The 22,948-nt window shown below is 42.0% G+C and overlaps 1 protein-coding gene across 2 annotated transcripts in view; it reads left to right on the top strand.

Annotated features, from left to right (window-relative positions):
• SORCS2 (sortilin related VPS10 domain containing receptor 2) overlaps positions 1-22,627 on the top strand; it is a 639,263-nt gene extending 616,636 nt beyond the window's left edge. The window contains exons 23-27 of one of the 2 annotated variants that reach the window (XM_075569815.1): positions 24-123; positions 3,241-3,343; positions 18,288-18,445; positions 21,846-21,925; positions 22,231-22,627. In XM_075569815.1, the coding sequence (XP_075425930.1) occupies positions 24-123; positions 3,241-3,343; positions 18,288-18,445; positions 21,846-21,925; positions 22,231-22,254 (465 nt within the window). In that variant the 3' untranslated portion in view covers positions 22,255-22,627. The remainder of the gene's footprint in view (positions 1-23; positions 124-3,240; positions 3,344-18,287; positions 18,446-21,845; positions 21,926-22,230) is intronic. The other variant, XM_075569821.1, reaches the window with a different exon arrangement.
• The last annotated feature ends 321 nt before the right edge of the window (positions 22,628-22,948 follow it).

The raw sequence follows: 22,948 nt of genomic DNA on the forward strand, positions 1-22,948 counted from the left end.
ATTGCTCTGTTTTTGTATTTCAGAGAATAGCGGTAATAAAACAAGCACTAAATGCGCACAACATCAGTTTTTTCCTGAGAGGTGGATTTTGGGTTTTAGTGACGCTACGTGACTCAGGATCAGGTAATTCATTTTCACAGTTTGTAGAACAATAATGATATATAATATTGTACTTAGGGGCTAATTCTATATTCAGCAGCAGCAGCAGATCCGGCTATTTTCTGAAGAAATTCCCAATTGAAGTCAATGGGGAATTGCTGCCAAAAAACATCTTGATCGGCCACTTTGGTGGATGTAGAATAAGCCCCTCAGTTCTAAAAGTGGGCACTTTCACTGGTGTTTTACTTCTAAAAAAAATATGTGTCTTTTATTTGTGGTTTTGAAACATTTTTGTATTGTAGATTTGCCTGAACACTAAGGGGCCTTTTCTAGTAGCCGTCATAAAACATGTCGCTGGGCCTGTTACGCCGCCAGTTTTGTCAGTGCAGTTATCACGGTATCAGAAAGACTCTGAAGACCGATGATGGCTAAATGCCCAAAACTGGTGAGGAGCAGCGATATGAAATGTGCCTCTCTCAAAAGTTGTAACACGTGAATCTGCAGCAAAATGGGCGGGCCAGATGCATATCTCGCCAGCGATCGCACGGTTTAAATAAAAAGTGTAATACTAGTGTACGTGAGCAGGGGGTCTCCGAAGCAGAACCGCGTTGATTTCAGGTCCGGGGACCCCCTGCTTTCCAAGATACAGGCTCCGTTATGGGGTGCTGGTATCTCCTATGCATTTAAATGTCCTGGTCACGTGACGCGAGACATTTAAATGCATAGGAGATACCGGCACCCAACAATGGGGCCTTTATCTCAGGAAGCAGGGGGTCCCCAGACCTGAAATCAATGCAGTTCTGCTCCGGAGACCCCTGCTCACGTAAACTAGTATTAACATTTTTATTAAAACAGCATCATTACCTTAGCGGCTAGCCGCTAAGGCAATGAAGGGGTTCAACTTCAATCGACTGTTTTTTGGGGTCAGATGAGGGGGAATAAAGGGGGCAGAAGCCTCGGGTTGGGTGGTTAGGCCTGCCGGGAAGGTTTCGGGAGGAGTTAACCCCTTCCCTACCATAGCGGTGGGAACCGCTATGGTAATGAAGGGGTTAACCAGTCCTGCTACCCCCCCCGGTAGGCCTATACATGCATCCTTGGTGCTTCTACACCTTTCACTTGCCCATTCTAAATCAAACACTAGCCAGCCAGCAGAAATAAAGTAAATAAAACTTCTACTTTCCCCTGTCATCATGAAGGGCATCCTCATCAGCATACTCCAGGTCCTTGTCCTCCATGGCAGCAAGAGTAAAAGAAAAAATACAATCTAATGGCCCCTAACCCCTTAATCATCTTAGCGATTAATAACCGCTATAGTAATTAAGGGTTAACACACCCTCCCTCGCTACCCACCCGGGAGTCCTAACCACCCATCCAAGGGCCACTATACCCACCCTCTAACCATTGATTGGCACAGTGGTACATCATACCCATATAATATGGGCATGATTGTTGGTTAGGTGTGTATTTAATTATATTTTGGTATAAGATAATTTTTATTCATTTGCTGTTTTGGTGTTAGAATAGTTTTATTGATGTGTAGTTGAGGCTTTGTACATATCTGGATAATAGTAATTTGCCCATTACTGTACTGTATGTGTTGGGGGGGGGGGGGTTGTTGTTGGTAGAGGAGGTGGGTAGTAGGGTTGTTGTGTTTTTGAATGTTTATTGTGGGTAGCGGGGATGGTTAAAGTTGGCATTTGGCCCTTGATGGGTGTTTATACCTACTGGATGGGTGGTGGGAGGGGTAAACCCCTTCATTACCTTAGCGGTATATAACTGGTGGTATTTATTCAGTATACAGCATACAGCATACATCTTCTTGTCCCTGGAACCAATCCAAGGAGCTTGAGGCCCCAGAAGTTTATCCTTAACTCCCATACTCCCAGGTGGAGTAAGGGGTAGATGCTTCTACTCCCCTGTGGGATGAAAGGCCTGAAAACCAGATCTCTGGCTCAGCACACAGACACATCTTCCTCCCCCAGAGGGGAGAGGATAGAGAAAACAACTACATTTAGGCTGCAACCCCTTTTTGTTACCAGGGGAGGGTCCCAGGTCTTAGCCCTGGAAATGGGCAATACCTAGGCCTTGGGCCCACCCCCCACCCCCTGTCACTACTAGGGAGTTGTTTACTGCAGCAAGGGCAAGTATTAACCCTAACACTGCCTGCGCTGGTACCGGGACTTATGTGTTAGGCAGAGAAGTTTAGTAACCCAGGGAGTACCTGGCAACATAAGCAAGTATCAAAATGTTTAACAAAGACGATACTACTACTGTTTTTTGGTAGTCTGTGGTGCCTTTGGATTCTCACACTTATTTGGGCCCTTTGTTGATTGTCTTCCTGATCACATTATTTTGTTGTTCAGAAGAATACAGGAGGGAGCTAGCATGTGCATCCAGCTGATTCTCCTATAGAAAAAGGTCCCAGTTGAGCCTTTCGCAAAATAATTTTAGAACTTTCTCCTGACTGTCACCAAGCACCAACTGCGTAAGGGAGAAGTTCACAGGAGTGCAGAATTCTGAAATAGAAGGACAATTCCAAAACACGTGCGTTTATTCTGGATAAACCTGTTTTTCTTCAGCTTTTTTTACTTTGTCTCCTGTCAAAACAATTCCTTTTTTATGAAGGAGTAGCTTGGTGGTAATGTCACTGCCTTTGAAGCAGGCGAACCTACCTGGTTCAAACCCCAGTGTCAACTCCTTGTGTCCTTCTTCAATAATCACAATCAATGGATAACAATCAAAAATAAAGTTAAACAGCGCTGGAACATGGTGATTATTGTGGCTGGAATGTCCCAAGCTAAACTAATGATCAATCAGCAATGCAGTTAAAGGACCACTCTCAGAGACCTGCCAACTACTGTGCACCAGTATAAAGTAAAACATACAGCAATTTCTTTCTGCAGAGAGACCCCAACATTCTTCCAAAATACAACCACTTGGTTGGCACATAGTATTATTATCTGTAGATCTCAGATGAGCATTCAATTGAAAAGCCACAACTCTTATTGTACAGTATATCAAACTGGATGGGTTATGAGTGAATTAATTCCTCAAGATTAGTGAGTGAAAATGAATAAAATTGGAGCAGATGCTGCCCTGTTCAAGCAGCCATTAAACTAACCAGTGTATTTGTCATTTCAGACTCCCAGAGGATTGGAGGAGCAGGAGGATACTGGGCTATAGTGATTATCTTTGCCATCTGCCTTGTCGTAGTTGGAGCTTTCATCCTTTATAAGTTCAAAAGGCAAGTTAAATTCAAATCATTCATGTAATTAGGATTAATAGAAGACGTTAAATGATTTTGCATACATAATACGAAGGTATACTTTTGTTATCATAGGGGTTACGCATTCCGAGTCACTGACATATCCATGATTCAGAGAAATTACTTGACTCCGCTCAACATGAACTCTTATGTTAGTGGTGTCTGCAATTAGTCACCTCAGTGGCAACCTCACATGCTATTAAATTAGGAACCCTTGTACAATCTCCAGGGGTAAGGGCTATTGGAGAGGTACATGTTGTTGAGCTGTGAGACCAGAGAATAACGTTGCAATTCTATTTCAATTTGTAAAAGAAAAAAATCATGCTGGGATTTGTATGCAGATGATAAAAAAAAATGGTAGGTACTAAGGTTAGTATTAAAAATTAATTGATTTTGTCTAAATGTGGGCAACTGAAACCAAGCAAAGGAACCTTCATATTTTCTGGGATATAATTAGGAGGGTCACTCAGGGCCGCCAACAGGGGGAGTCTGCCGGGGTTGGTGTCCCGGGCCCGGTGAGTCAGGAGGCCCAGGCCCTGCTGCCGATTACGTGATACTGTCAGCGGCCGTCAGTGCTGCTTAAAGGGGGGTAGAGCTGAGGCAGTTGTCCCGGTGCCGCTCCGTGTCCGGTTGCCGGGCCCCAGAATTCCTCCCCCACAGCAGCAGATGCCTCTCTCCACTGCTGTCATGGCCCCCCATGCAGGCCCCGCCCCGGAAGTTCGGCGGCTTGTAGGCACTGCACAGAAGGCGCGCTTGTGATGTGCAGCGGAGGAGGTGATGTGAGGACCGAGATACAAATGGGGGGGTGAGATACAAGGAGGGGGTGTGAGGTACAAGTGTGGGATGTGAACCCCCCTCTGGGCCCTGCTACTGGCAACCACGGGTACAGGCTGCAGGGGCCTCCACGTGCAATACCCGAGTCATCAGCCCCCGGCCCTACCTTCCCGGTTTCTCCTCCGCTGCCGCCCGGTACAGCAGGCCCCCATGTACCTTCCCTCCCCCCTCCAAAGCATCCCACCGGGCCCTAACATAGTGGATCACCCAACACCCCCCGGCCCTACTATCGGCCACCACGGGTATAGGCTGGGCCCCCCTATATGTTATACCCGAGGTATTATCCCCCCATATTCAACAACTACCAACCCCCCCATCAACAGGCCCTAACTGAGCCTCTGGCTCTGGGCAGGCATCCAACCCCCCACCACCTTTCCGGTTCCTCCTATGCTGCCTCGCCCAGTACAGCATGCTGCAGGCCCCCCATGTGCCTTCCATCTTCCCTCCGAACCAGCCCCACCACCTGCCAATTGAAGGACCCCCCTCCGGCCGGTTGAAGGCTCCACACCCCCCTCCCCCCGGCCAATTGAAGCGCTGGCTGGTTGAAGGCTCCCCAGGCCGGTTAAAGCATGAGCCGATCGAAGGCCCCCCAGGGGCTGGTTGAAGCCTCCACCCATGGGCCGATTGAAAGCCCCCTTGGTGACTGATCGAAGGTCCCCACGTGGACTGGTTGAAGAGAGTTACTGTAATCCATACTGTACTTTACCCCCCAGGCTTATATTAACCCCCCCACCCCTAGGTCCATACTTAACCCCCCCCCCCCCCCCCCACCCCCAAGCCCATACTTAACCCCCCCCCCACCCCCAGGCCCGTATTTAAACCCCCTCCCCCTCCCAGGCCCATACTGAGTCCCCCAGGCCTTTGTCACATTGGATGTAGCATTGGGTATCTTTGTCTTTTGTTGAAAATATTAAAATAAACTGATTGCATTGTAATGTATGTTTCCGTATTACAATAACAAGAAGACAGTTAAGTGAAAGTTGTGCGCTAAAAAAAAATGTTGGGTTGTGGTAGGTGCGGTATGGGTTGGGGGCTGCTCCTTTCATTTGTCCTGGGCCCCATGATTTCTGTTGGCGGCCCTGGGGTCACTCCCAGGTCCATATTAGTTTTAGTGTGAGTGTTTTCATATAAACGTACAAGACCATATTTACTAAGCAGTGTAATGCCAAATGCCACCTTTAAGGCTGGAAGAAGACACGTTATGGTCCATTCCCTTGAAAATACATAGGCACCTGGCAAGCTGGTGCCTTACATGCTTGTCTTCTGGATAGATTATGTTGCATGGGGTTTAATGCATATAAACATATCGTTCTGGGGATGTAAGGGTCTAGCTGGAGGACAGCAAAAAGTACGGCGTGATAAAAAGAAAACTGAAAGAGAAATAACTGAAATATACAGCAAAGACTGAGAAAGAGGAGAAAAAAGACTTACTGAAAAATACATTAAAGTAACTGAGTTACAAATCATACAAAGAGTAGAAAGCAAGAAACAGTGTAAGGACAAATTGGAATATAACTGTATAAAAATGAAAAAAGAACACCTAATATAGATCTTAACTAAAAGAACAGAAGAAAAAATGTGTGATGCTCTCAAGACAATTGTGTAGTTTGAAAAAAATGTGCAATAAATTGGAAGACAACCTGTTCATATATATTTGTCCTATTGGATCAGGTAATAGGCTATCCCACAAGGCAATGAGGTAAGGATAGTTACCAGTTGATGATCCCTGGATATTGATTGAGGCAAACCTGGAATGGACTCACTTGGGAAAGCAGATTCCACGATGAAGAGAAAGTCCTTGTAGATATCCAGCACCTCCAGGTTGAATGTGCCTCCGTTGTAGAAATCTTCACAGAAAGGGAGAGGGAAAAGAACGGAGCACTATCTCCAGTGCTGTAAAAAACAGCCAATAAACCACAGGGTATGCGTTCCCAAAATGAAGCTATTTAATGGGTCAAAAAATCGGTAACAAAGCACACCAACGCGTTTCAGACCTTAATGGTCCTTTATCAAGGTGAATACACAATTTCTAAAAAGAGTGTGATTTATACTTACCCCAAAGCCGCGCGGACCAGTTGCGAAGACTTCCGGGTGCGTCACGTGTCACGGGTGCTGACCCCGCGACCTGCGACGTCATCCCGTCGGCTGCTGCAGTGGGGGTGCATAGCTGCACCAGGCGCGTGACATCACTACGCATAGGCTCGTGCGGGGGGAGCATGGCGTCTGTGTAACTGTCCACAAGAACTGCCAGTGCTCCTCCTCCCTCGGCCTGGATGTTACAGTGCGTGTGACGTCACCACGTCGCGCGCGCAACGTAAGCACGTCACAATGCCTCCCATTGCTAGGCAACTAGGTCAACTCGGCTCTGGGGAGGCACAAATCAATAGAAAAAACTTTATTGACATAAACAATGACACTCTCCAAATAACAGTGAAAATAAAAACAAGAAAAGATAATAAAAAAATGATTAAAACATAATGGTAATTTTTTAAAAACAACATATCATGAAAGCAATTGATCAATACATGATCAATCCATGATTGAGTGACAACCTTGGAGAATATAATTTCAATTCGATCTTAATGAATTTGTGTAATGTTTGTAGTATTGGTATCAGAAACTTTTATGGATAATAGTATGTCTTAACATAAACAACTTAATGTTACCATAGTACAGGTAAGTTCTGAACCTATGAGGGAATGAGACTGAATTTGGGATTGCAAACCAGTTACATAGCGAATAATTATTTAGATACACATATAGAGATGAAATCTTTTAGGGCTATATATCCTATATTGTATATGTAATAACGCTATCCAGGGTTTGTAACCAACTGAGCTACATAATCTGTGCACGTGCTGCTAACAAATATTAAAACACAAAATATATTTGAAAGAGGGGTACGACTCTAGTGGGCAAACAGAACTTAAGTATCGAATAGAAGAGAACCTATATCCCAGTCTGAATTTAGACCATACGGGATACGGGTTTGAAGAGTGAATATCCAGTAAAGCTCTCTTCTATTCAAAATACTCAATCTGTTGCCCCCTCTAATTGGGTTCGGCACATGCTCAATGCCCATGAAGGACATGTTGGTAGAATCGCCCATGCTACAATTACTAAAATGTTGGGATACAGGATGGTTAATATCTTTTTTTATAATCAACCTTAGGTGTTCAAGGATACGAACTTTGAGATTTCTTATAGTCCTTCCTATATATTGTTTACCGCACCCGCAGCTTAACAAATACACCACATAAGTGGTATCGCAATTGATAAATGAATTTATGTGATTTTGATTAAAAACGTTGATTAAAAGCATACCAAAAAGTCAACTCATTAGACTGAGAAGAATTTGTACCAATCACGATGACTTCATCAAACAATCCCAGGATCTGATGCAGAGGTTTGAAGCCAGGGGTTACCAGATAAAGGATTTAAACAAAGCTTTTACAGAGGTTGTTAACATGGAAAGGTCCAATCTATTGGACAGGGTCCACAAGAAATCAAAAACATACCCAAACTCCCCGATTCTTGTTTTACAACACAATAACCAAGCCAATAAGATCAAAGCTATAGTTAAGAAACATTGTTGGGTCTTAGCAGCAGATCCGATGCTACAATCCATCTACGAGGAGGGACCACGAATAGTCTTCAGGAAGGCCAAAACTATTGCCAACCATGTCTCTAGCAGCCTATTTGTATCCACCAAGATTCCAACGGTTAAATTACCTAAGGGCAGTTACGTTTGCTCCAAATGTAAGATATGTAAACACATGAATAGCAAGACAGATTTTTGTTCTAAACAAACAGGTAAAAAATATCACATAAATTCATTTATCAATTGCGATACCACTTATGTGGTGTATTTGTTAAGCTGCGGGTGCGGTAAACAATATATAGGAAGGACTATAAGAAATCTCAAAGTTCGTATCCTTGAACACCTAAGGTTGATTATAAAAAAAGATATTAACCATCCTGTATCCCAACATTTTAGTAATTGTAGCATGGGCGATTCTACCAACATGTCCTTCATGGGCATTGAGCATGTGCCGAACCCAATTAGAGGGGGCAACAGATTGAGTATTTTGAATAGAAGAGAGCTTTACTGGATATTCACTCTTCAAACCCGTATCCCGTATGGTCTAAATTCAGACTGGGATATAGGTTCTCTTCTATTCGATACTTAAGTTCTGTTTGCCCACTAGAGTCGTACCCCTCTTTCAAATATATTTTGTGTTTTAATATTTGTTAGCAGCACGTGCACAGATTATGTAGCTCAGTTGGTTACAAACCCTGGATAGCGTTATTACATATACAATATAGGATATATAGCCCTAAAAGATTTCATCTCTATATGTGTATCTAAATAATCATTCGCTATGTAACTGGTTTGCAATCCCAAATTCAGTCTCATTCCCTCATAGGTTCAGAACTTACCTGTACTATGGTAACATTAAGTTGTTTATGTTAAGACATACTATTATCCATAAAAGTTTCTGATACCAATACTACAAACATTACACAAATTCATTAAGATCGAATTGAAATTATATTCTCCAAGGTTGTCATTCAATCATGGATTGATCATGTATTGATCAATTGCTTTCATGATATGTTGTTTTTAAAAAATTACCATTATGTTTTAATCATTTTTTTATTATCTTTTCTTGTTTTTATTTTCACTGTTATTTGGAGAGTGTCATTGTTTATGTCAATAAAGTTTTTTCTATTGATTTGTGCCTCCCCAGAGCCGAGTTGACCTAGTTGCCTAGCAATGGGAGGCATTGTGACGTGCTTACGTCGCGCGCGCGACGTGGTGACGTCACACGCACTGTAACATCCAGGCCGAGGGAGGAGGAGCACTGGCAGTTCTTGTGGACAGTTACACAGACGCCATGCTCCCCCCGCACGAGCCTATGCGTAGTGACGTCACGCGCCTGGTGCAGCTATGCACCCCCACTGCAGCAGCCGACAGGATGACGTCGCAGGTCGCGGGGTCAGCACCCGTGACACGTGACGCACCCGGAAGTCTTCGCAACTGGTCCGCGCGGCTTTGGGGTAAGTATAAATCACACTCTTTTTAGAAATTGTGTATTCACCTTGATAAAGGACCATTAAGGTCTGAAACGCGTTGGTGTGCTTTGTTACTGATTTTTTGACCCATTAAATAGCTTCATTTTGGGAACGCATACCCTGTGGTTTATTGGCTGTTTTTTACAGCACTGGAGATAGTGCTCCGTTCTTTTCCCTCTCCCTTAACTAAAAGAAGAAGCTACCGAGGGAAAGGCAAGAACAATGTAACAGAAACTGAGCCACGGGACCTGAGAGTAACTATTATAACATAAACAGACAAAAAAGTTCCTCCTTGAATGCACTCAGGAAGGTAAATCAGGGTGATATAGTTGATACAATTAAAAACCTTTTAATCACAAATATATAGTAAAACCATATTGTATAGAGGGGGATGGTAAAAATAATCCAAGACCAATCCCTACTGACAGACCAAAAGAATCTTCCAAAATAAATATACGGAAGATAGTGAAAATGACAATACACCACCTAGATGTGGGCTCAAGGACTGCAAACTCTGGTTTTCAATCTGGCAGAGACTCCATTCAGTGACCTCTGTGCTATATTGTCAGTTATATTTCTGAGGCTATAACTGGATACGGTCACAGAACCGTGCCTCAGGGCATTAGCAGAGCACACTTTGTGCTTGCCCTACGCAGAGCTCAATATTATCAAGCCACGCAGTTACTGGCTTTGTATGTGGTTTTGTATTCACTTTATGTTGTATGTATTACTTTTCACATTTTCGTTGACTTCACCTTGTTCTGGAGCTGACATACACCTACGCTTCTTGTGGTCTATGTATATTCTTTTAGGGACATATTTTATGACCTAACCGACTGTCAATCTACCACCCCTTCAGATCTAGTATCAACATACTATATATTCAGGTTTGTTGATTTTTTTTATAAAAGAATCTCTGTAAACAGGACAGGTTTTCAAGTCTGAAGTTATATATTGGTGATTTTTTGCAGTCCTTGAGCCCACATCTAGGTGGTGTATTGTCATTTTCACTATCTTCCGTATATTTATTTAGGAAGATTCTTTTGGTCTGTCAGTAGGGATTGGTCTTGGATTATTTTTACCATCCCCCTCTATACAATATGGTTTTACTATATATTTGTGATTAAAAGGTTTTTAATTGTATCAACCATATCACTCTGATTTACCTTTCTGAGTGCATTCAAGGAGGAACTTTTTTGTCTGTTTATGTTGTAACTATAGTATCTATCCTCTATTGCACCAGTCTGTGGTTTACTTGATCTACATACTATCTACACTTTTGCTGACGCGGGAGCCTCCCTTTCCCCTTTCCCCTTCCCCTCTTTCCCACCCCTTGATTTGAGTAACTATTATACTCAGATACTAGTCTCATTACTCACTCAGATGGAAATTCTTAAAGAATCAATACCACCACTATCAAATGTATACACTATACAAGTTACATAAAAGTGACTATAATATTGAGCCTGTCCATTGTATTAGTGTGCACACTAAAAAGAGAACTTCTATACTTGTACATTAGATGTATTTGTTTGACTTCATAACATTTTATTCCATTAGCAGTTTTTACTATTACTCAATCATAGTTATATTTTTCCCATTAACGAGTTATACATAATTCTTAATAAATAACACGTTAAGAATTAATACAATAATCTTTATGGTTTTGATTTATGTCTATTATATAATTATTATATTTGCTGGGGTGAATTACTCCTATTCTTACAGTAAGATGTACAGTATATTATGCATTTTTAGTGATGGCATTTTAATATAGAGGATTGTGTATATTTGTAGATGAAAAATACAGTGGGGTATAGTTACGGTGTAACAAAGTTCCAGATTGTACATGCTGCCCAGACTACACCTACTGTTCTTGGACCTCAGGATTCTTCTTTTATTTCTAGCCTGTAGGTGGGCTACAGGTGTAAGAGGAGTCAATTGACATAGAACAGCACAGCTACTTATGCTGGTTAATGTATGAAACATCCAAGAGGTGATGACAATTAAAAAAAAAAATTAGGTTTTATTTTAACCTTTAAAATTCCTATTTGAAGACATAATATGAAGGAATTCCATTTTATCCCTAACAGGAAAGAGGAAACAATATATGTAACATACTATAGGAATTTAATTAGTGAAGTGGTTCTGGTCAAGACTAGGGATGACATTTCTAAAAATCCTGATCATACCAATGGCTTAAGAGGAATAATGTACAGTACAATATATTGTGTTTGCTCGGAAGCAGGTCTCTGAAACACTGAATAAAATAGCATTGAGTGTGAGTTCAATTTAAACAGGATGGTTTGAGGTGTCTGTCACTAGCTTACTTCGTTTACAGTAAGCTACCATGACACTTGTATTTCTGAAGATATATCACAATTTCTGTACTGTTATTATCATTATAAAGGGTAAGTGCAGCAAGGCACTTGAGAGAAAGCTCCGGCGCACCAAAGTAAATATCTGAAGAAATGTTTGTTAATAATTAAAAACGTAACTTTATTATAATTAGATTTTAAAATATGGTAGGCAATAAGGTGTTAAATGAAATATAATATACATTTAAAAAAAAATCAGATCTGGTATGAAATAAATAAACTCGTCTGAAAACACAATCACTGTGAGGGTTGTTTATGGTGAAATCAGTTTACAGGAATAATAGAAACAATTGAATGTCCTTAGGAGCAAAAGGGAACATATGATCCAAATTGTAGCTAGATCAGGAGAAGTAACTGACTGAAGGATACTATTGTTGCACTTAAACCTATGTTAAAGTGTATCTGCACTTCACATCCTAGTAAGTGCTGGTGTGTCTAATTGACCACTCGATTAGTTAACACTCTTCTGATCGAATTAACCCTTAGTATATCTTAGATAAGCTGCATTATGTATCATGATGTTATTTATATGAAAGTATACAGTCAGTAGTACTCCTAGACATCGGCTTAGTGCTCCACCTGGTACCACATTAAAGGTACATCATTTAGACTCATTGTCATATAGAAAATTACAGTCCTGGTCTTAGTAGTAGTGTACAGTATATAACCCTTAAGCAGGGTGGAGTAAGGTACCCCTAGGTAGTGTCAGAGGAGGGGTGCCTGATCCGTGGGTACTGTGAACCTCTGCTGGAGGAGCTACCACGGTACTACTAGTCGTTGATGCACAGGAAGGCACAGGAGTACTCATAATGGACTGTCATCGTGTACAGCATGCTGGAAGGAGTTTTGCCTAGCCTGGGGTATATTGATGCTCAGCTAGTTAGCTACCATGTGTTGCAGCAGTTCCAAGAGAGCAGGTGCCTGTCAAAGTCAAGGAGATTGCACAGTAATACATTTTATTCTGCTCAAAATGGTGATTCCCTTGCAGGGGAATTGACCTCATGGACTGAGCTACACAAAATGGCAGTTCCCGTCGAAACTGAAGACAGCATGTACAGTTTGCAAAAGAGTTGCATGCTTTTTCCTTGCAAAGTTCTGCAAGGGCTCAGTGCAAAAGCTGGAGCCGCGGCCACCTGCTGTGAGTGGTCTGGCATGCAGCCAGAGTTACGTCCTACTATAGTGTGCCCCTACTCTTGTCTCCCCCAGAGGGAGGGTCACTGTAACAACCAATCCAAAGAGACTGTCTATACTGAGGGTAGAGCCGGATGCGGGCACCGCACCCTCAGTTCTTTGGAGCCAGCTAGGAGCAAGGAACTACAACACTAGTGCTCTTGTCCTTACTTACCCAGCCAGAGTTGATCATGGCCAGCTGCAACTTCTCACATTACCGGTTGCCCAGAGGCTTCCTGGTGGTGGAGGTGGGCAGCAAGCACTACCTGAAATGCATATGCCAGAGATGCGACTTCCCTGGTGGGGATGTTAGCCTGACCGCTACCTGTCCTAGATGTGGGACATCCTTCCTCAAGCCAGCGCTGATACAGCCTATGGCCTTCACGGCTAGAGATTCGGCGTACACGCAGACAAGTGCGGCCAATACAACTACTACGGGAGTGGAGGTTCCACTGGGCCTGTGTGCTCCTGATCTGGAACCAACCCAAGACAAACCGGGTAAGGTGACTGCCCAGGGAGAGGTGGGGCCCCTTGCTGTTGGTGGTGCAAGAGCTGGAATGCTGTCTGCTGATAGCCACTGACGACAGTGAGACGCTCCGGTACCTTTCCCCCGTGGAGGTTTCTCTGCCCTCATCCGACGGAAGCGGCAGTCGAATATCTGTGGTGATGCGCCCATGGGCATGTCCACCTATCGACGCTGTGAAGGAAAATATTACCTGCGGTACTGAGCGATGGTGGAGTCTGGGACCCATAATGAAATTACGCCAAGCGATGGTGCGGCCTGAGCGGCGGAGGAGTGTCCCAGATATGGCGACTCCCAGTGGCTTGGCAGATGTTCCTGCGGTGTATCCTGTGAGTCCAGGGGTTTCAGCAAGTCAGCGGAGCGGTGAGAGTTCTCCACCTCACTCTTGCAAGACCCGATGGAGGATTCCGGCGAGGAAGTACCGCCTTGTGCCTTCTCCTACGCGGAGGACTGCAAAACTCTTTGCTGGATACCGGATGTCGACTCACTTCCAGTGTGGGACTTGGATCTCTATACTGTACTGATGCTGCGAGACCTGACACCAACGATGACATCATCATTGAGGGGGCAGACGAGGAGCGGCCGATGCCCGCTCCGGTGAGTACAGCCTTATCTGAAACCGATATGGACAAGTATCAGGACCACGTGATGGGATGGGGTTTCAAGAAACCTGCAGGCCCAGACAATCCGGTGGTACATGCTGTGACCGGTAAGGGAAGGGCCAAGACAGTGGACTCTGACCAAGGCATTAAGAAACTTAAGGCCCTAGCTCCTGCCATTATTGCTTCCTCACAAATGCTTGTGAGGTCCAAGGACTGTAAGAGACGGGACTGTAGCCACAAGAAGACACAGAAACCCTCTCAGAATTTGGAGGGATTGGGACTTTGATGTTTATTCCGAGGAGGAATAGACTGCCGAAAGTGTAGTTTCTTTTGGGGGCAAGTCCACGGTTTCCTGCAAATCGGAGACTTCAGGGGTATCATCAAAGGTCCCCTCCAAATCTGAGTCAGCACGGGCTGGGCCTGTACTGAAAACACTGCTGTGGTGGGACCCCATGTTCCAGTGGTATGTCCCGTACATGCACAGGACTAGGTTCCTGCTTATTAATGGGGTTCTAGTAGACCATTTTTGGGCAGAATGGGAGTTCCCCCAGAGGTGACTGCCGAGGCCATTAGGAGGAGGGAACAGGAGATCAGATTGGTTAATGTACAGCACAAGGGGCTAGTGCTCAATTTCTACGAGCAGCCTGCTCAAGAACCACTGTTCTGGGTATTACCAGGACAGGCTGAGGGCCATAAGCTCACTAAAATCAGCCGGGCTTAACGTTTAATAGTCCAAAGATTTAGACTATCCCATGGGTTTGAATACCCTTACGTCCCTGAACCTATCATAGGAGAGATAAAGGAGAACAGGGAGCAGTAGCTGGAGGATGTTATCAGAGATTATCTAACCACTAAGTGTAGGAATTCCATCTACCATACTGAAGATAGAATTCTAAACCTTATGAGGGTATGGAATGTGGGGCGCTCTATATACATGGGCAGGGTAGAGTACCTGTTCGGATGGCACCATAAGAGTGTGTTCTCAGTGACAGTACCCAACATAATGGGTACACTTGTTAAGAAGCCTGACCCATACCACTACTACTAGGGGATAGCAAGGTTCTCCATGTTGCGAGTGACTGGTGTCACTGCTATTGAACAGCGAAATGTATGTGATTACATATGTCTAGCTGATATATCAACTGTATACCAAATGCTGTTGGTTGTAATGTTGTGTGTTGTTCCAGGTTAACAGCGGAAGGACGGTACTCCAAATTTGGTTCCAAGTAAGGACATTGGATTTTCCACCAGAGGGAGAGTGTAGCCATGTCTGGTTTGGCTACCAGTCTGCCTTCCCTGACATGCAAGTCCTGGTAACAGTGCAGGCTACTGCCTTGAGTGACAGGGAGGGGGCGGGCTAAGGCCTGTGTTCTGCCCAATCCTGGGCTCAGACCTCGGGCCTTCCCCCTCCCCTGGTACTTAAGGGGCTGTACACCTATTTAGGTAGTGTCTATACCCTTGAGAGATACAGGTACCACACATGGATGTGCTGGGTATTGGCACGTGCTGTCCCTTGGGGAATAAGGAGTGATACTTTTCCCCTGACTCTATTAGGGAGTCAGGGAAGAGCTAGGACTGCCCTGGGTGCCCTTGGCCTGGGGTGGATGTCCAGGGACCATCCTGAGGTTGGAGACCTATTTGACTGTGCTGAAGCAGATACAAGTTGTGTTGCTGTGTATACAGAGAGACAATAAAGTGTTCCAGTTAACTATACTCCTACCTGGTGTGCAATCTATCTGGGGGAGTGGAAGTAAGTTCTCTTGCAGAGATTGTCTCCACATCCCTGGAGCCTGCAGCAGATAGAGGCGCTGTACCTTGTGAGATAAAGATCAGTAATTTACCCCAGAAGCCTGTCCAGTCTTCCCCAATGACAACGGCGGAAAGCTCAACATCCTGTGGACCAGCAGGTAATCAGCACAACACAGCTAGTAGTAGCGTGATCTCCCAGAGGGTGGGGGAAACACTGTTACATGTGCATAAAATGGGCTATATTGCACAGCGTTTTGTCACTCCACTTATAGTAAGCCTGACTATATCAGTACATATAGATACAAAAGTTATTTCATCCACTTTAGCATTATCGTTGGATATTCAGTCATATTCTGCGTTATCACTGCATTGAATACTATGTAAAATCTGCAAAATGCTGCGTTATGGGCGGTGCAATAACTCTGGCTTTATCTGTAAGTTCTGTACATGGTATGCAACTTTTCTCCAGGAAGGAATTTGAATAACACACCTATAGAGTAGCTGCATTATGCAAATATTGTCTTTTTTTATAACAAACTTATTTTTTGTGAACATTGTAGAAATAGGCATCACCTGCAGTTGCACTGTAATAAGTTATTAAAATATACAGTTAGGGTGATGCATTGTCCTATTTTTCTGTTAAAGTAATAGAATTGTAGTTTTTTTACTACTACACTTAAAGGTCACTAACACTTATAGATATATTTTCTTATAATTCCAACAATAATGACTGGAACTATATGATTTTTTTAAACATATAACTCAAGTATTTCTATTGTTCCCCAATGAAAAACAAGGGGGTGGAAATATCCTACACATTATACACGTGTAATATATTGCCAAACATTCTCATTTATAGTGGCCCAGTAAACTATTTATGATGGTTATCACTGACGGGTATAGACAAAAATCTTAAAACCATTCAAAGTGACGTATCCCTAGATACAAATTCCTAACAGAGGCTAAATGCCATATTCCAAATATAGGCACAAGTTCCACCATAGACATTCAAAGAGTTCCTAGTTGAACATTCCACAATATTCTGAATTCTAACATGAGTAGAGATCCAAGCAACCAATTCAGTGGAAAGAATATCTAAGGGAACAAGGAAGACTGGACTGATTTATGAGAGTTTAGGAATCAATGGTGTATGTTACAATGATTTGGAAATAGTACACTTAATAAGTACATCGATATACATGTGTTTCCGCAGATTCAAAATTCTCTACAAGGTCATCAATTTATTGTAACTACGTATTAGGACCGAAAGGAGAGGTGCCCATTCTATTTCCATAAGGTTGAATACAGTGAACCATAAATAATACAGGTTTTCTCTTACATAGCACGCCCACTTCAGTGTTATAACTGTTTGAAGAGCCACCTCACTTACATTTACATGTGGCGCTGTTCCTGCACATGAATATGTACTGTATACTGTATGTCTGTATATGTCTGATATAGATATAAAATCTACTGGACCCATATATATATATTAAACAGTGTTTGACAAACCTATACATTTGCTCGCCCCGGGCGAGTGGATTTAACCCCCGGGCGAGTAAATATTGGCCCAAGCAGCACACGTTTGATACTAGGTGGCGAGTAGATTTTTTTGTGTGGCGAGTAGATTTTTTGGTGATTTGTCAACCACTATATATATATATATATATATATATACACAGTTGTATGAAAAAGAAAGTACACCCTCTTTGAATTCTGTGATTTTACATATCAGGACATAATAACAATCATCTGTTCCTTAGCAGGTCTAAAAATTAGGTAAATACAACCTCAGATGAACAACAACACATGACATATTACACCGTGTCATGATTTATTTAACAAAAAGAAAGCCAAAATTTTGGTAGGACGACCACTCCTGGGTAGAATGACTGTGGTCTGGAACTTTCTCCATCTATCGGACAGAAATGGTTTTGTAACCCTTTCTAGGCTGATGAGCATTAATAACTGCTTTTCTGAGGTCCTCAGAGATATCTTTTGATCGTGGCATGACGTGTTTCCACACACCTGTATGATGAAGACCAAAATCCCAAAGTTTCTGATCTTTATATAGGGTTCACACCTGAAGATCTATTTAATTACTTAAACACCTGATTATAATTAGCTCCTTTAATTTAGCTGATAAAATCAGGGTTTACTTACTTTTTTCACATACTCTGACTCTTAATTACTCATTGTTTGTCAAATTCATACATCATTTTCTTTGAAAAAACATGAAATTGGTTAATATAAACCCTATTGGATATTTAAGAAAAGACTGGTTTTGATTCAAGTAGGAAACACTATGGAATCATATCATGGAAACACTATGGAATTTCCTTCATTATTATTGGGGTTCACAAACTTTAATGAGTTTTATAGGATACAGAATAAAAAGGGAGAAGGGGGGAAAATATAAATAGCCAACCCCGACCCCCTGCAGCTCAACCGAAGTGTGCCAAAGGGAAGCGGACACCACAGCGACCACTAACTTACAAGATGGGGAGTGTTACATTAGGGCGAAGTGAGGACCTAGCCCCACCCTACCATCTACGTATATTTTTAATATTGTTTTTATGCACATTATTCAGGAAAATGCCAGGAAGAAATGTATACGCCCAGATGCATAATGAAAAGGAGCAGGAGATGACAAGTCCGGTGAATCACAGTGAGGACACCCAAAATATCATCCAGGGAGAGGAGTTTATTGATGATGACTTGGACACACAAACTCTAGGAAATGCAAGAGGTAATTTCAGTGACTAGTTGGTTTCATCATTATATACTTGTTTATGTAATATTATCCACTTCAATGGATCCTGTGCTATCTCAGCATTACAAAATGTATTCTCTGTAAATAGTTGGTCTTTTTCTGTTATTTTGAGATTTTTTTTTAATGAGTACAACATTTAGACATATTTAATTTATGGTATGTTAAAAAAAAATTCAAAAAATGTCTTCAAAACAAGGTACTGTAATATGAAGACAAATATTCTACAGTTCATCCACACACTTTACACAGTTTCCCCATGGTGGTTCCAGTGTTGAGTGGATATACTGTATGTTTTAATACGCGCAATGTTTTCTCTATATATCCTTGTGCTGTAAATTACTGAAATCTGCAACAGACAAATACAGTAACAGATACACATTGTAATGTTTTGTTTCAGTAGTTTATACCCCCATGTTTTACCAGTTTTTAGGCAGTTGAATTATAGAGGTAATTTATGTTCATATTGATTTATCCATTCTGCAGTTATCAGTTCTTACAGTACTCCCGTAGAAATGATGTGCCTTGCCATTGGTTCTGTCATTAACATTTAACAAGATACAACCAGTGAGGTTTTCTGTATTTATGCATTACAGCCATATACAACGTACAATGTAAAGGTATTGTGGGTAACTGTGAAAAAACATTCCTCCGATCTCTAGTGCTCATTCATACTGTATGAAACAAATTGCCATTCCTAATACCTGCTTCTTACATTGGGTTAGTAGGAATAATGCATGCACTCACTAGAAGTAGAGTAGAATGTGGGGTACTTATCTGCTGGTGCACCGCGTTCAGGGTGATCATAAGGTCCCAGTAACAGTCACGAACAAAAGATGAAGCAGTCACACGAACTTAAGCAGAGTGCTTTAATGTCCCAAGGTATCCGACGTTTCGGCTGTGCAATACAGCCCTTTCCTTGTAAACCTTACCTTGTAAACGGCTGTATTGCACAGCCAAAACATCGGATACCTTGGGACATTAAAGCACTCTGCTTAAGTCCGTGTGCCTGCTTCATCTTTTGTTCTTACATTGGGTTAACCACTGCGGACACAAAGGATTCTGATGATCAGTTTGAGGTTTTTTTTTTAATCCAATTACTTTGAACGTCCTTTGCCAGACTAAGTTATACAACGTTACATGCAGCAAGTTGCACATATTTAGTCGTGCCTATAAAACAGGTGCCTTCTTGAAATTGCTTCTGGTGCATACTACAAAGCAAAGATACCTAAATATCCTTTTCCCGCCCTAATTACATACTTTGCATGGCATTGACCCACGAATGCCAGTGGTTTAAGTGATGTAAATTACCAGGTACATCATCGGGAAAATGCTTGTTTTCTATAAAATGATCGTCTGACTGCTCCATCCCAGCCGTCTGCCTGATCAAAATGGAAGAGGATCCCCCTTAACTTCCATTTTTATCAGTTATGGGGTAGTGTCAGCCGCACAATTGTAACTCCAGTAATCACATGGTCTCAAATGTCAACAGTCTAGTGGTGCTGTGGTGTCGCCAGACCTCCGGCAGTGAAAAGGATAGATATGAGATAGAGATATATGAGATATAGATGAGAGAGATGAGAGAGAGAGAGAGAAATATGTAGCATCTTCTATCTATCAGCAGCTGCAAGACATGTGCTGATGAACCGTGGTGCACAAGTCGAGCATCCGCGTTACAGTGCTTGGAAGGGGGGAATGGCCCATAAGGTTTAACACAGCAGGAGTCCCTGCTTCTGAATGGGACTCCCACTATGTGAATCCTACCGGGCCGCATCAGTCTCTAAGAGATGCGCATCGAGAGTAGATAGAATCAATCCCTCTCTCTGCGCACCTCTAACAGGCGATTGTGCCTGCTTTATTTTTATTTTAAATCTCTCCTGAGCTGAGCCACATTCATTTCAGCTCCGAGAACCCCCTGCTTCCCGAGTTACAGACCCGGTATGAGGTGCCAGTATCTCCTGTGCGTTTAAATGTTCCTGTCACATGACACAGGAGAATTAAACATGCATGGAGATACCGGAACTCCATACTGGGGCCTGTAACTTGGGACGCAGGGGAGTCCAGGGTTTAATGAATGCGGTTCAGCTCTGGAGATCCCCTGCTTAAATACTATTTAATAAAACAAAAGCAGCTTCATTACCTTAGGGGCTATCCACTAAGGTAATGAAGGGGTTAAACCAAAGTACCTGTTTAGTTGGGGGTAGAGGGGTGGGTTAATGGGTTAGTTGCCCCAAGGTGGGTGGTTAGGCCTACCATAAGGTTGAGGTTCAGCCCCTGCTTCAATAATATGTTATTAAAATAAAAGCCACGCGATCGCCTGTTAGAGATGCGCAGAGAGAGAGGAATTGATTCTGTCTACTCTCACTGTGCAGCTCTTCCAGACTGATGCAGCCCAGTAGGATTAACACAGCGGGAGTACATGACCAACCATCGTGCTACATCTGTATGTGTGTTAGTATGCCTACAGTTGTATACCTTTATATCTTTAAAGGTATAAATTACATTACCTAATGATAAAATAAATGTTATTTAAATTATTAGAATCATGTTAGCAACCACCAACAACCAACAAATACCAGAGTCTGAAATAAAGTTATTTTAAGATAAACATTCATAGAAATATGAAAATATTGCCTACATTTCTTCTTCAGCTACTTCAAATGTTTTTAAATGCAGGAAGATACCTTTGCTTGAAACCCTAGGGACAGCTACATTACTTTGCTTTGCATTGTTTCAGTTTTATTTCTTTGTTCTACTTATTCCCAGTTTCTTTTTGCATTTAGTCATAATGTAATTAGTAGCTATGACTGACCCTGTTAGAAGAATAATCTCTATTTCTAAAATTGATTTTGAAATTTGGCAACACATGCTCCTATTTAGTATGCTGTGCAGCGTGTCTTCTGCTTGATCGCAAATATTTAGGGGCTTAGTCTACAGTATATCCGCCGGTTGATCTAGCCGTTTTGGCCTGAAATTTCCTATTGAAGTCATCAGAAAATATAAAAAAGCCCCTTATGCTCAAATGAATGGAGCTGAAATCGTTCTAAACAAGGGTAAGATGGCTTCACCACATAATGAATAGGGGCCAAAGATTACTCTCTGCTTTTGTATTGTTGAAAGAAGATATCATATATAATCAATATTTTTTGGTATTTGCCAGTGTAGTTTATTAATGATTTTTATAAAGTGAGAAGAACATGAAATCCATAGTCTACACCCCCCCCCCCCTTTTCTCTCAATACTTTTTGTCATACCATTTGAGCATCCACATTAGGGAGCTTTCAGGCTCACTCATCTTCTATTTTGTTTTCCATATACTTTATTTTGCCTGTTTCATTACGGCCCAACCTTGGGATTTCTCCACTACATTGCCTTGCAGTGACACTCTCTGGGAGAGGTGGAAACTTGAACAGCTACAAGGTTCCCTTATTGTCGATGCCTGCCAATGTCCAGTCGCAGGTCAGTGGCATGCTGGATGGATGTCTACTCCCATACCTCTATCCCACAAGAATATCTGCACTGTTATTGCACAAGAAACACCCAATGCACCCTGCCACTGTTATAGCAACCCCTGCGAATTCACCTAACCATCCATGTTTAGCCATGGATCAATGCACAGACGCAGCAATTGTGATGTTGTTACTGCACCTTTTTTATATGTACTTTTTTTGTTGTTGTAAACCACCCTTTTTTTCCAGTGTATAATGAAGAAAATATAATGAAAACTTATAAGTATAATAATTGTCTTCTTTTTGTATTATTAGGTAATCACCCAGGCGTGGTTTTGAGCATCAATTCCAGAGAGATGCACAGTTACCTGGTTAGCTGATGTTTACAGCTTGTGACAAAAGTTACAGACTCTTCTCTATATTGTTTTATTATTCCCCGGGAAGTCGGCAGATTTCAAAATGGACTGTAAAAGGAAGTGGAGAAGTTGTTCCCAGCCATTGAGGACATACGTGTCTGTTACTATGGACGAAGAATAGTACACCTAAATGTTTAAAGACTTGTTTTCATACAATAGACTACAGACAATTGTTACTATTCATATTCAAATGGTAGCAAATTTGTAACCCAAGACACACTTTTCTATATTCTACTCCTACTGTGTTTATTCTGTTTATGACATTTATGGTTTCTTTATCTAGAAAGATGATTATATATATATATATATATATATATATATATATATATATATATATATATATATATATATATATATATTCTACGGTTTCATTAGAATAATTAATTTTTCACCACTTTGAGGGGTAATTTCTGAATTTATGCTGTGAATTACAGCTGTGTTCTGAAAAAACATCCCTAAATAATTATACCTGTTGTAATATGTACAAATGGCCTTGCCTAACGTATTGGTAATTCCTACCCACAATCGATTTTGGGCAAAAATTGCCGCGGCCCCAGACGGCATGCCTTCCAATTACAACATGTTTAAGCCTCCTCTTCCTTTCAGTTTTTTTTATA

This window comes from Ascaphus truei, chromosome 1 (assembly GCF_040206685.1).
Source record: "Ascaphus truei isolate aAscTru1 chromosome 1, aAscTru1.hap1, whole genome shotgun sequence".
NCBI lineage: Eukaryota > Metazoa > Chordata > Amphibia > Anura > Ascaphidae > Ascaphus > Ascaphus truei.